The sequence below is a fragment of the Ammodytes marinus genome, assembly GCF_949987685.1.
Source record: "Ammodytes marinus genome assembly, chromosome: 19".
Taxonomy (NCBI): Eukaryota; Metazoa; Chordata; class Actinopteri; order Uranoscopiformes; family Ammodytidae; genus Ammodytes; species Ammodytes marinus.
The window spans coordinates 22,242,797-22,258,381 of NC_137223.1; the positions used below are offsets into that span (position 1 = coordinate 22,242,797).

At 42.2% G+C, this 15,585-nt stretch overlaps 1 protein-coding gene across 1 annotated transcript in view; it reads right to left on the reverse strand.

The window, feature by feature from the left end:
• The window catches only part of fam184ab (family with sequence similarity 184 member Ab), a gene marked incomplete at both ends in the record, with an annotated part of 160,713 nt that overhangs the window by 58,384 nt on the left and 86,744 nt on the right, over positions 1 to 15,585 (reverse strand). The window contains 3 exons of the mRNA XM_080047789.1: positions 2,580 to 2,701; positions 3,234 to 3,395; positions 4,590 to 4,712. Coding sequence (XP_079903915.1) covers positions 2,580 to 2,701; positions 3,234 to 3,395; positions 4,590 to 4,712 — 407 coding nt within the window. The remainder of the gene's footprint in view (positions 1 to 2,579; positions 2,702 to 3,233; positions 3,396 to 4,589; positions 4,713 to 15,585) is intronic.

Genomic DNA, 15,585 nt, shown 5'->3' on the forward strand with positions numbered 1-15,585 from the left:
AGAAACCATTAAAAAATTTTTTTTTTACTTTTTGGAATCTTTGGACAAAAATTCTGATAATTGTGGTAAATGTTTATAGGTCTGGACAGACCGGAATACTAATCTATGACTAAATAAAACACTTATGATTCCATATCTAACCTCTGATCAAATCTGAAGACTTTTATGTTTCCCTTTTAACCTGTCATTTTTTATTTATTTAAATATTTTATTACCGTTCATATTTTTCCTTCACTTTTCTAATATCTATTCTATACTTGATGTATTTTCATCTTGACACATTTCATGCCCCTGTAAAGCACTTTGAATGGCCTTGTGTCTGAATTGTGCTATAGAAATAAACTTGCCTTGCCTCTGCATAGAACCAAATTGCATTTACCCTTTTTCCGAGAGCTGTAACAGGTTAAAAGGTGAATTAGAGTCCACATACAAAGGGATTTGATATAACGATTGGGTTGTATATGCAGTTATGAGCCTCCGAGTGTCCATAAGCATTGGCTAGACATTGATGAGACAACACAAAGGAGAAGATAGAAAGAGACTGAAGTGATATAAGAAGTGGAGAAAGAGAGGAGTAATAAAAAATATCGATGTGAGCCAACAAAGATAGTGTGACCTTTACAAAGAGCCCGGGCTTTAACAGATTAAACAAACTTGAAGGTTGAGATGAGAACAGAGCAAATAAATCTCCAAGTGCACAGGAGAAGCAAAAGCAGAAATAAGGTTCCTTTAAAGTACACTAAAAACTGTCAAAACCATCTCACCAATCACTGAGTCAAAATACACAGAGATAGAAGCCGAATGTTCAACATAAAAAAAGGGACAAAATATTTTGTCAAGTGGTAAAAAACAACCTGTCGTTTTGACCATTAAGACACCATTTAAAAAGGTGCTACGAGGAATTCTCAAATAGTTGTGAAACAGTCTAATTTTTTCTTCTTCTATAGTTCTACTCTACTACTAGTGCAGTGTGGAATAAATGACATGCAAACGAGACCATCAGTGCAAATAATGCTATTTTTATATAGTTTTTCTTAATGCCTTTGTATAGATGGCATAGTAAAAACACTACCGCTCTTGTCCAAACGGGGTGCAAGAAAAAACACAAACTGAAAGTTCCTCGGAGCACCATTAAGACACTATTTAATTCTTGAGATAAACGTTTATAGAGTCATCCGGAGGCTGCCGGCATCTGCTGTGTGGAAAGTGCTTTGGTTTACACCTCAGACGCAGTCCATTTCTCTCTCTAAACTTCTCTGAACAATAACACTTCAAAGGTCTGTGGAACGTTAACAGGGACTTTGAGCCGCGAGGCTTTAACGCTGGATTGAGCTGAGAAGTTGCAGCAGGGCAAAGGATAATGCACTGTCACGGTCAATACTGTGAGAGCCGGATGACCTGTGTGTGTGTGTGTGTGTGTGTGTGTGTGTGTGTGTATATAAATATGTGCTGAACACACGAAAATATAATTATACTGTATATATGATTGGATTGTGAGGAAGAAAGAAAGAAAGAAAGAAAGAAAGAAAGAAAGAAAGAAAGAAAGAAAGAAAGAAAGAAAGAAAGAAAGAAAGAAAGAAAGAAAGAAAGAAAGAAAGAAAGAAAGAAAGAAAGAGAGAAAAGGAAAGAGAGAGATAGAGAGAGAGACAGAGAGAGAGGGAAAGATAGAGATAGAGATAGAGAGAGAGAGAGAGAGAGAGAGAGAGAGAGAGAGAGAGAACTTCACTTGAAGTCACTTCCAGGCCCCATGGAGCTCATTGGTTAGCTCTGTTGCCCCTAGTCTCTAGTGAGACTGGAGCTCGTCCTTCTTACTCGATACCTGCGGACAGGTACCTGCATGGAGCATGCTCCTGCATTTTTAGGACGTGAGTTGCCAAGCGAGCCGAGCAAGCTCAAGCTCTTAACAGGTAACCTGGCGCGAGCAGATCGTCCCTTATGCTCTACTCAAGGTCAGTGACCATCAGAGCAGTCCATCCTGGCCCCATAAAGGGAGCCTGGAAGCTACTTTTAAGGCTCAAAAAGGTCCTATTTATAGAGAAATGTCCAGTGATTTATGATGTCAGAGATGACTTCATGGATCATTCAGTGACGTCATCTGTGGAATGAATCACTACAGATATTCTACAATTCTACTGTCACCCTATGACACGGCTATAGTTCTATTCTAACCCATTATGACATCACTATAGTTCTACTCTACTACTAGTGCAGTGTGGAATATTGGAATATTTAGTGGCATCAAGTGGTGAATGTTCTAGAGTGACAACGCTCCCTTGGCAACCACTCCCTTTCAAATAATTACAGAAGCTACAGTGGCCTTTGTGGTAACACTATGTGAGAAAAATGGAAAACAAAATTAATGCATTTCCCATCCATTTTTTAATTTCATGCTCTTTCTCTTTGTTAAAACGAAAAACAAATACATATAAATAGGAAGCAGAACTCTCTCCTTGACTCTCAAATAAGCGTATACACTGGCACACACACACACACACACACACACACACACACACACACACACACACACACACACACACACACACACACACACACACACACACACACACACACACATCTACCTGAGTGTTTCGGTCCATTTCAGCTCCAGCTCCAGAGCCATCTTGTCCATCTTAAGTTTTTCTTCTTCTTTGGTGGTGATGATTTTGGCTTCATGCTGACGCTTTTGGGTCTCCAGCTCTCCCTGACAGACACACAGACAGACAGACAGACAGACAGACAGACAGACAGACACACAGACAATACTTTCAGTTTAAAGTGTTAATGAACCATTGTAGTAGAAGTATTGCCTTGACAATAAAACCACTTTCTTTATGGATTTTTTTCCTACAGTAGTGTGAAAAAAGTGTTTGGAGACATTGTAATTGCTAACAGCAAACACAAAATGTCAAATCAGAGGGTTGACATGGAAACAAATGACCATAGTTATAAAACAAACAAACATAATTGGCTGGTTCCACCAAATTAAACATGACTAATATGCTGCTTTTCAGTTGAATATTTTGGGTGAACAATTGGGCTGTTGGTCACACTACAATAAGATAGGCTTTTACTTTATTGTCAGAGCAAGTCTGAACTGTGTCTCGCATCACAGCTGGTGCTTTTAGAACATCACAGAAATGACAAGTATTAAGACATCAAGACAGGTACAGAATGCATCATATCGATGAGTATCTATCTATACCGATGCAGAATAAGTATTAGTGTGTTCTGACCTGCAGGGCAGTGAGTAGGTTGCTGGTTTCTCTCAGTCGGGCCCGTGTGGCGTCCAGCTCCTCTAGCAGTTTGTCCTGGGCCTCCTTCATGGTGCAGATCTGTCCCTCTGCCGAACCCATGTCCTGCTCACCCTGATGCACCTGCTGCTGCAGCCGGGACAACTATAGGGACAGACAGGCAGACAGACAGGCAGAGAGACAGACAGACAGACAGACAGACAGAGATGGACAGATGGACAGACAGGCAGAGAGACGGAGAGACAGAGAGAGAGATGGACAGACAGAGAAAGAGAGACAGACAGACAGAGAAACAGACAGAGAGATGGACAGACAGGCAGACAGAGAGAGAGAGACAGGCAGGCAGGCAGACAGACAGACAGGCAGGCAGACAGACAGAGAGACAGGCAGACAGACAGAGAGACAGCCAGACAGACAGACAGACAGACAGACATGACAGACAGAGACACAGACAATAAGAAATAAGTTATTCAAGACCTCTACTCTGTTGTACTTGAGGCAGCGATCTTGAAACAGCATTTAATTTAATTTTGAGAATGACAAGTCGTTCCCACTTTGATGTTGAGCTCCTCTGTAACTGGGAGATGTTGAATGGTTTTAACTCATCGAATGTGTTTGGGTTTATACAGTTTATTTTCCACGTAGATTATTTTAATGTATTATTGATGGGAGCTGCACATCTGAAAGTCACCCTCACTTCATTTTTCACCTGATATGATGATGACTGGTAAAAAGCGTTTGCCTCATCTTTCAAATGGTAAATACTATTTTACATTCAAGGCACACATATTATTAAAGGAGCTTAGCATTCAGTTTCTCTAACATTTGGAGGTGACATTACCAAGAAGAAGTTAAGAGTAGGAGATGAGCATTACAAATAATCATTTTGGAGCTTGTGAAGCGATTGAAAGCTCCCCAACAATTACTAGAGTTGATAAGGACGCACCCAAAGACAGGTGAAAAAGATTTAGGGATTCAATTGTCTGGGGTGACTGTGGCTCAGATGGTAATGCGGGTCGGCCAATGATCCAAAGGTTGGCGGTCTAAGATCCCCGCCCTGCCACTTGTGTCATGGTTGTTGTGTCCTTGGGCAAGACACTTCATCCACCTTGCCTCGTGTGAATGTTGATAGTTAGCCTGCTATTGGTGTATGAATGAATGTGTGTGTGAATGGTAACGTGGGAATGGGAACAGGTCTCCCTTGCAAAAGAGTCTCCGGTTTCAATGGCAGTTACTTGTATAAATAAAAGGTAAAAAAAAAAAAAAAAAAAAAAATGTAAAAAACTTCAAAGTCAGTACACTAAGTCAGGTATACTTGTAAGGCTGTAGACGTCCTACCTCGTCATTGGCTGCGGTGAGTTTGGAGGTGAGCTCCTCTCTCAGCTCGTCCAGTTGCTGCATCAGAAGAGTCTTCTGCTCCTCCAATGAGAAGCGCTCCTTCTCAAACTGCTGCTCAAGCTCCTGTGGTGGGAACCAATCACAAACGGCCATGTGTCAAGTATCTTCAGACCATGTTACATTCTAACATGGTCTCGATGACTATGGTAACTTGCTGATATTTTTTTTTAAATGCACTAAACACAAAGTTTAGGTGAGGCAGAGGCAGGTATTTTGTTAAATATTTAAAAATGTAATCTTATATTAAATGGTGACGCTAAATGAACAGTGGTTACGATTCATCCTCAATTGGACATGAAAGTGCGTAGCAAAATGGAAAGCAATCAAATAATTGTCAGGAGCAAATTGACTGACATGCCGCTACCAGGACAAAGGCTATACACAGGAGGTGGAAATGTTGGAGGTCCATTTCAAGACTATAGCAGAAAATAGCCTTTAACTATGACAGTATCACACTTCAAGCCCTTTGTTCGTAAGCAATATTTCAGTTGTGGTGCTGACGCAGAAGCTGTATGTCTCCCTTTCTCCTCTTTGTTTGACAGTACATTCACTGCATTCAATCTTACAAAATTTTGCTAAAAATACCTCAAAGAATGTCATTGTCCTTGACAGAGAAGAGAGAAAGGAGTCCTGGCACCGTTATACCATAATAAGGCTTATTATGCCTCCTGATGAATGGGCGAACGATTTCTGTTACATTGAGCAATGATTGCTGCTTTCCAAGGACAATTACAACAGTGGGAAATTGCTGTTATGTCAAAGGCAATTCACCACCATTATTCATTACACAAAAGGATGGATTTTGTAATTCGATAAAAAAAAAAAAAAATGTCATTCAGTGTATTGTCTGCTGTGACGCAGGTCCATAATAATGAATGGAACTGAACACAAACTCGTCTGAATGGAAGAAAGAGTGAAATAAATCATAGTTATTCACGACTGTGGCTCAGTTGGTAGAGCGAGTCGGCCGATGATCAAAGGGTTGGAGGTTCGATCCCCGCCCTGCCACCTGTTTCATAGTTGTTGTGTCCTTGGGCAAGACACTTCACCCACCTTGCCTCGTGTGAATGTTGATAGTTAGCCTGCTATCGGTGTATGAATGTGTGTGTGAATGGTAACGTGGGAAAGGAAAACAGGTCTCCCTTGTAAAAGAGTCTTCGGTCTCAATGGGATTTACCTGTATTGTTTCGTCAAAACCGGCTTCACTGTGGAAAGAGCCACAACACTGACACTCCAAACCTGCAGGGGGCAAACAACCCCAGGCAAGAGGAAGGAAGTGCCTGAGGGAGCACAATCACCGGTGCACCCATGCAGGAAGCATGGTGATAAATGTTTGGAGCTGGCTCAGTCAGCCCTCTTGCCTGCTCCTGTAGACACCTCACAGCCACAGCTCATGAACAATGACTGAAGACACCACTGGTAAAGTACAAGTTTCCACCTTCTCATGGACTTGCCAGTAAAAAGAAGCCATGCTTCTCAAATGTTTGATTATGTATATTTGGGGATGCAATGGTTTAATTCAGTATATTTGTACTTTGGTACTCATGTTTTGTTAATGTTACTCTTATCATGATGATGATGAGAGTGATGATAATGATCGTAACCTTTTGGTGTAACTTTGTTACTTAAATTATTAACCCTTTTGGGTTGATTTGAGTTACATTAATCTGAATAAGTTTATTTATGAAGTAAAATTAACAGTATTATTATAATTTATTCTTTACAATAAGACATGTGTGCTGGAATGATTTACAATTAACTATCAAGTAAAATTAACAGTATTATTATCATTTATTCTTTACATTAAGACATGTGTACTGGAATGATCTGTAATTAATACTTTGTTTTCTGTGTACCCTAGGTTAATAACCTATTCTGTCACCTATTCGGTCACTATTGGGTCACCTATTCGGTCAGACCCCATTCATCTCCATTTGCCTAAAATAAAATAAACTGAAGATGAAGAGAATTGAGTTGTCCATCGTGTCCTTCAAGAGTTGTTCAGCCCTTTTCAAGTTTGGGCACAGCTGTGGTCTACACTAAAACAGCGCATAACTTGACAGTTATTAACCACCGGTGACAGTTATTAACCAGCGTGGACAGTGAAGACAAGGATTAATGGCCTGAAGTCAAGCTGTCGACGCGAAGGCCAGTTAATAATCAGTTAATAACCAGTTAATAACCAGTTAACCAGTTATTAACCAACGTGGACAGTGAAGACAAGGATTAACAGCCTGAAGTCAAGCTGTCGACGTGAAGGACTGGAAACTCTCCACCATGGCGGAGGAGGCCCTTGGCAAATCAGTCAAGCAACTGAAGCAAGAGAGGACCTCAGCTAAAAGTGCCTTCAACAAACAGGCGAACTACCTGAGCAGAGCTGCAGAGAGCCTGGTCGAACATGAACTACGAGAGGAGTTCTACAAGCTCAGTTCCCTGGCAAGGGGTGTCAGCGATACAAATGATGACTACAGGGCCGGCCTACTGGCAGACGCTGAGGCAGGAACTGAGGATGGTGAAGAGGTCAAGCTTGACATGCACCAGCAGGCTGAGCTTGAAAAGACAATAGAAGGGTGTGACGCAAGGCTGGGGGACATCCGTGAAGCAGTCCAATCCAACCTCTGGCCAAGATACGGTCAAGAGGAGGTTTACCCTGCAATTGAAGAAGCTGAAAAAGCCTGTGAAAGAGCCCAAGCAAGCCCTGTCACTGCCATCAATAGAGACGGCTATGATCTGCAGCTGAGAGGAGTGGAGAGGCTAATCCATGAAGCAATAGCGGGGCTGAAGGACTGGGAAAAGTGGATTCCACATGATCAGACAGCAGACCTAAAAGGCAGATTAAAGGACCTGAGATCATTCGGCAGCAACCTTGAGGCCAGAAGAGCAGAATTCCTCACCGCACAAAGAATTGCAGAAGAGGAGAGAAGAGGATCAGAGCCTCAACTGATCGCAGTTCCACAGCCGGTTCCACAAAGAGTGGTGAGAATAAAGCCAACCAGTCTACCGACATTCAATGGATTCAAGAGGGGTTTCCACAGATGGAGGAAAGACTGGGAGAGCCTGCAAAAGCAGGGAGAGCCGACTGGCTCAGTGGAGGCAAAGAAGTTCCAACTCCTTGACAGTGTGGACGAGAGGATATGCAGAGACCTGAGGCTGTCTACATACAACACTGCTGAAGACATATTCAGAGTGCTTCAAAACAGGTACGGGAACAAGACAGCAATTGCCTTGGAAATAATCGAGGACCTGGAGAGGATCCCTCCCTTGAAGTCATACCAGCCGAGGAAGGTAATTGACCTAATTCAAGCAGTGGAAAAGGCCCTGAACGACCTCACCGAGCTTGAAAGCACTGGAGCCATCAAGAATCCCCTAGTGGTCAGATCCATAGAGAGCAAACTGCCCGACCATATGAAGAGGGACTGGCTGACATTCATGGTCAATCCAGGAAACAGTGTCACACCTGACAATCACTTCGATAGCCTCCTCACATTCTTAAAGACTCAAGAGGACATTCTAGAGAGACTAGACCAACTGGGTGTAGGTGAAAGACCGGAGAAGAAACCTACCTACCTAGAGAAGAAGTTTGCCTCCACAAGGTCCACAAGAAGAGGAGGATGTGTTGTCTGTGGAGATGAAAGGCACCGTGAGAAGATATTCTTTTGCAAGCAGTTCAAAGAATTAAAGCCTGGTGAAAAGCTAAACGCCGTTGAAAAGCTAGGAGCATGCAGAAGATGCCTCATGTGTCATGAAGGTGATGAGGAATGTACAGACACTTACCTGTGCAGGAACAGAGACTGCCAGAGAGGAAGCTCTTCAGACCACCATTTCTTTCTCTGCCTGAAAGGAGGATTTAAGGGGAAAGAATCTGAAAAGGTGGGAAAACCCAGCACCAGAAGGCAAACCCTCACAGAGGAACAAGATAAATTAATATCTGAGCTCCGCCCAGACCTGGCAGACAAATTCAGGCAAGCTTTCACCAACATGGCTGCAAAATCACACTGCACTGGAAAAAACCTACCGGGAGTGATGGACTCAAACACATGTGAGTTACCAGTTATTCTTATGCTTCTTGACGTAACCACCAATGCAGGGCAGAAGATTGGAACACTCATTGACTTAGCATCAGACACCAACTACATCACTCACAGAGCTGCCAGAAGACTGAAACTACGAAGTGAAAAGATCACACTTGTCGTCCATGGAGTCGGAGGCATGGCCATGAAGGTAAAGACCAGAAGATACTTACTCAGGGTAAGAGTCAAGACACCAAGAGGCACGGAGAGAGCTCATGAACTGATCTGTTATGGCTTGGATGAAATTGCAAGAGTGAACAGAGTCATCAAACCGCAGCAACTCAAGAAGTTTTTCCCTGACACCGCCCTGGAGGACCTTCACAGACCAGAGCACGTGGAGCTTCTCATCAGCCACCGTGAAGGAAGGCTGGCCCCACAAAGAGTAAAGGTTGTAGGAGATCTCGTCCTGTGGGAGAGCCCTTTAGGAAAGACCGTCGGCGGAGCACATCCAGACCTCTTTGAAGTCGTGGACATGGCCCTACACAACTCTGAGACTCACTTTGCACGATCGATGAGGACCACAGCAGTGAAGTATCAAGAAATCGCTGAGATACAAGAGATCAGGGCTGAAACCAAAAGCACGGTTTCTGGAGCAGCCTGCGAACCCATGTGTGGAGGATGCAGATGTGGTAACTGTCAACCGGGAGGTAAAGACATGACACTGAGTGAGGAGAAAGAACTGGAGATTATCAGACGAGGCCTCACCTACGTGAAAAAATATGCACACAGTCAGGAGGCTCATTGGGACGCAAAATACCCCGGGATTGAAGATTCCCTGCCCAATAACAGAAATGCATCCCATAATGACCTGGACAAGCTAGACAAAACCACCAATGCAGTCGAAGAGATCCTGAGAGCAGGTGGATTCTTCCTCAAGCCGTGGGTCCGGTCAGGCCAAAGTGGGAGGCAGACACAAGCATCACAACGTCCGGAAACATTGAATCAAGTCTTCATTCTTCCCAACCAGGTGAGAGAAGGAGACAACAAAGCCCTCGGAGTTGGGTACCTGGTCAAATCTGACAAACTGTATCTCATGACTTCAATTAACTTTTCAAAGAGAAAAAAGAAGATGAGAATCAGCCAAAATCCTCCTGGAGAAGAGGCAAGAGAAAAAACTCCAAACACACTGACTAGAAGCAAAACCACTCAGCTCACACCACTTGACCAAAAAGGAGAACCAGTGAAAGCTGAGGTAAGTGGTGCTGTCTTTGCTGCAACGCTCAGGAGATACATCGAAAAGGAAAAAAATCTGACACAACCTGTGGATGAATGGCCGACAAAGTCAGCCAAAGATGTCGCTGCATGCGCCAAAGAAAGTATAAACAAGCTCCAAAGGAAATGTTTTACAGCAGCACTGACCCGAGCACAGGTGAGGAGAAACAAAAAGGCCCCATCTGCCACTGCAATTCCACTGTCTCCAAATTCTGCTCAAGGTGAAACTGACCAAACCAAGGACCTGCATAGCAGCCCCACTGGAGGTAAACTCCACATCCAGGTCCGGAGACCACCTGCTGGTTTTGCAGTGAGAAAAATCCTTGACATCAGCAAATTCAGCGGTTTAACTAAGCTGACCAGAATCATTGCCTGGGTGTGGAGAGCTGCCACAGAGTGGAAAAAAGTGCTGGCCGGAACTTCAGTCACAAATAAGCCAAAGAGGGAGAGGATTTCTTCAGCTCAAGAGGAGGTAACTTTTCCAGACACAACTCTCAGCAGACTTGCTGTTGTCAAAGATGGAAACACTGGACTTTTGCTCTGTGGAGGAAGATTCCAAATCTTTAATGATGGAAAAAGTGCAGTACCAATCTTGCCTTACACATCATGGATATCCACTCTTCTTGCTCAAGAAGCTCACAGTGTGAATCATGAAGAAATTGCAGGTACACTCCTCCGGATGAGAAGGAAAGCCTGGGTGGTAAAAGGCCGGAAAATAGCCCAAAAGAGTGTTGACAACTGTGTGGCATGCAGAAAAGCCAAGGCCAGAAGATGGCGCCAGATCACGAGTGACCTCTCGCCAGAGCGAATAACACCGGCCAATCCATTTGAGTAACAGTGGACTTATTTGGACCCTATGAAGTGAAGGATGAGGTGAGGAAAAAAGTGAAGCTCAAAGTGTGGAAGAGAACGACTGAATCCAATGCATCACAGAGCTGGTGTGACCTCCTTGGGTTGTACAACCAGGAGGTCAAGTGGGAGGTGTTTCGTCAAAACCGGCTTCACTGTGGAAAGAGCCACAACACTGACACTCCAAACCTGCAGGGGGCAAACAACCCCAGGCAAGAGGAAGGAAGTGCCTGAGGGAGCACAATCACCGGTGCACCCATGCAGGAAGCATGGTGATAAATGTTTGGAGCTGGCTCAGTCAGCCCTCTTGCCTGCTCCTGTAGACACCTCACAGCCACAGCTCATGAACAATGACTGAAGACACCACTGGTAAAGTACAAGTTTCCACCTTCTCATGGACTTGCCAGTAAAAAGAAGCCATGCTTCTCAAATGTTTGATTATGTATATTTGGGGATGCAATGGTTTAATTCAGTATATTTGTACTTTGGTACTCATGTTTTGTTAATGTTACTCTTATCATGATGATGATGAGAGTGATGATAATGATCGTAACCTTTTGGTGTAACTTTGTTACTTAAATTATTAACCCTTTTGGGTTGATTTGAGTTACATTAATCTGAATAAGTTTATTTATGAAGTAAAATTAACAGTATTATTATAATTTATTCTTTACAATAAGACATGTGTGCTGGAATGATTTACAATTAACTATCAAGTAAAATTAACAGTATTATTATCATTTATTCTTTACATTAAGACATGTGTACTGGAATGATCTGTAATTAATACTTTGTTTTCTGTGTACCCTAGGTTAATAACCTATTCTGTCACCTATTCGGTCACTATTGGGTCACCTATTCGGTCAGACCCCATTCATCTCCATTTGCCTAAAATAAAATAAACTGAAGATGAAGAGAATTGAGTTGTCCATCGTGTCCTTCAAGAGTTGTTCAGCCCTTTTCAAGTTTGGGCACAGCTGTGGTCTACACTAAAACAGCGCATAACTTGACATGTATAAATAAAGGTAAAAAAAAAAAAAATGTTTAAAGCTATAGTGCGTAACTTTTTCGTATGAATGAATGTCTGTAACATTCAAGCCATCACCAAATGAGTTGAAACAAAGTTGATTAAGCCTATCAGTTCCTCAAAACCTTCTCTATGGCAGCGTTTACAAACTGGTGTCTCCCCCCGACACTGGCACAGGATCTCAGAAAAATCCCCCAAAAAAGAAGAGCCCAAGAAATGTTTCAGTTGTTGATTCTACTGATAAGAAAAAACCTGGACGTACAGCAGAAGGTATAAAATCCCTGCGCGATCAGCGAAGGCTTACCACATGTAGCTGCACCAACAGTGTTGTTGTAATTACTCAGAATTCCTCAATTTAGCTTTAATGCTTTTATTTATAAATAAATAAACTAGTACCTGCCCACCTCCAGCCAAAATGAAACCCCAGAGCTACATCAAGACCTTTCCAAGCTAATGTTGGCCCGAAGCATTCTTCTCCCACGGAGGCTCTGTTTGAAACTATTCCCTGGCTATGAATACAATGATGAGATGGGCTCCAGGCTAAAATCAGGACTCAGAATAACTGACTTCAAACACACTGCACTATATTTCTGCATGTTCCCAAGTCTGTTCTAGGCTTTGTTCTAACCCCCTCATGTCCCCCTATCTATGGAAAAATGTTGTACTAAAAGCGGCATTCTTTCAAAGACAACATTTACATAGTGTTATGTCTTGTAATAATATGCTATAGCAAATGTGGGAACAAAATGTACCTTTCTACACATTGGGCAAAAACATGGGAACATTAGCATTCATTGTTGAGTTGCGTTACCAGCCTAGTTCTAATGTTTAGCCCACTCTACTTTGTGGCTTGGTCTCTTTAGCTTGCTAAGTGCTAGTAGCTAACTTTGCTCGCCTAATGTTTGGTGCTGAATGGGCAGCATGCAGTTGGTTTATCGAATTTTTTATTGTGTGTCTGTGTGTGTGTGCAGGGCCGACGGACTGCGGGGGAAAGTGCGACAGTCACGGGGGGGCCCAAGGCAGAGGGGGGCCCATCATATATTTTATTTATTTTTTTAAAGCTGAATGTGGGGCCCCGATCTTCGAAGGCCCTGAACAATGCCATTCCAAAAAAAGAAATAATTGACTGGCTCATGATAGGCCCCTGACCCTTGCAAGGAGATCAGGGGCCTGCGCATGACTAAGGCATGTGTGCGGGAGAGTACGCAGGAGCAAGCCGACATGGAATTGAACTGGTGGCGAAAATAAACGCAGCGATGTTTCTATGGGGATATTTAGCTGTACAGATATAAGTGCTGGCAAAGCTAGAACAGTTTAAGACTCCACATCACTGTGGCAACACAACCTATCTATCAGCTCAGAAAGCGCAGAGAAAAGTCTGATAAATACATGAGTGATGGCCCCTGCAAGTTTCAGTACGTTTAAAGAAGTGCCACACTGTTACTGCCTTTGAAATGCATTTAGACATTTTAAGGGGAAAACACATTGTATTTATTATTTCAACTATTGAGTTATTTGTAGAACAGCATGCTAGTGTAGGCCAACAAGATTTATTTTCTGAATTTTCAATGCTGCTTTATTTTTATGTTTTAAATTGGGAAAGACATGTTCCAAAACGACCAATAACCTCTGTATTTAAAAAGAAATCAAGCAAGTAGGCTAATAATAACCATTAATGAATTATAGGCTATCATATCACATTAGGCCTATTGTCCAGAATAATCACGGCCACCCATCCATAAAGGAACTTTAAAAAGTTGAATTTGCACTTGATGTGCATACACAACTGTATGGTCTATTATTTGTATTTAGTGTGTCTGCATAGTATTGCACCAAAACAGTAGAAGTTTTCTTTAATTGTGTTTTGTACTGTCCGTAAAATTTTACCTGCACATAGCAAACAAAATTGCACAACTGTAAGGTCAGTGTCTGTTGTATTTTTGTATTCAAATAAACAGTTGTTTATTTCTATAGTGCGCATTGGCATCTTTGAGCAAAATACCCCCAAAATTTCCGATGTGGCGCGTTGCGTCGCGCCTCCTGTGACCCTGGCCAGTGACCACCTTGACTAAGACATTTTCTGGGGGAAACAATGGTAAAAGTAATGATTTCGTCATTCCTCAAATAAATGTATTGTGGAGTTGTCTGGCTCAGAGAGCCATGTGTAATGTAAGACCGCCTTTCAGGGGGCCCATCAGGACTTTTTGTATAGGGGGCCCAGAATTTGGTGCTACGCCCCTGTGTGTGTGTATGTGTGTGTCTGTGTGTTGAAAATAAGACTCCCAGCTAACTAATAAGAGCAGTGAGGGCCAATCAAAACAGTTTAGTCGTGGGCCATAAAGCTCGAACAATTAGCTGAAAGATGCTAATGCTTCATACAGCTGAGGGGAACTGTAAAGTTTGGAGTAACTTTTTATATAGTTAATATAAATGATTTATTAACATTTTGTCCTGCATTTTTTATTACAATAAATGAGTTACTGCTAATATGTAAGGGAAGTGTATGACAGCAGAACTATTTCAATGAGAAACGGCTATAGATTTATGTGACGCTAGACAAGCCAATAATTTTTTATGGTTTGCTAATGACGGTAGAGATATGAATGCTACCATATCTCATTAATCACTTATTCTGATAGCAAAAGTTTGAAGGGCTTAGTCAGCTCTTTATAAATGTTGAAATTATGTGAATTGTGCTTTCAATTTTAAGTTGATAAGGGTCTTATTAGCAAGATTTCTTACAATTGGCAACTATAGTGAGACTCTGATGCTGCTTTGCAATGAATCATTTACACCCAAATCCCAACCTGGAAATACTGTATGTTAATCAATAAATCCCAAAAATGAATACGTTAACAAAAATGTTTTTCTCAAAATGTAGAAATATGGAATTCTTTATTGTTACAGAAGGTGATTTGAATACGTATTGTGATTTCAAGAACATGATTTAAGGCCACTGGTCGATTTTAAAACAGACATCAGATATGAAGGAATCTAATTTGTCTTATACCTTGCATCTCAAAATAGGCTTAGGTAGTGCAGACCTATATAAAAATAATATGTAGCCTATATATAAAATTCCAGGCCCAGCTTCCTCGCAACAAAACCCTTCTTATGATTTGAAGTGATGAAATAATAGAGATGACGAAAGAAGGGACGGTTAAGTCGAACGTGACGCAACTTGGAACCGACCAAAAGAATCAAGTGATAGAGGGATGAAGAAGGCATTTCTTCATATCTTTCTGCCCTGGGGCATTTTGAATAAAAAAATATATCAAACTGGATCGTCCGTGGGTGAATGAATGCAGCCTCCTCACCGGCACTCTTTCCTCTTTCAATCTGGACATTTCTGCTTTGATACGGAGGCACAAAAGGCAAGTGATTGAGCACATCAGGACACAGTGGGAGGCAATGAGAGAGCGTATAAATCACAGAGGAGTATAGGTCTACATATAGGAAGCATATCTAATAGCTATGGAAATGCATATAAGGCTCTTTCCCTTAATGTGGCTCCTGTCAGCTGTGATCGGGGTCTACTGTGTAATATCATTTAAAAAACACATCCTCGTTATGAAACTTTGATGCAAGGGAATACTTGATCACTTCTTGCTTTCACATGGCCGTGTGTGTGACTGGAATAAAGAGGACTGTGTGTGTGTGTGTGTGTGTGTGTGTGTGTGTGTGTGTGTGTGTGTGTGTGTGTGTGTGTGTTTGTGTGTGTGTGTGTGTGTGTGTGTGTGTGTGTGTCTGTGGAGATTAGGCATCATCACAAAGCCGG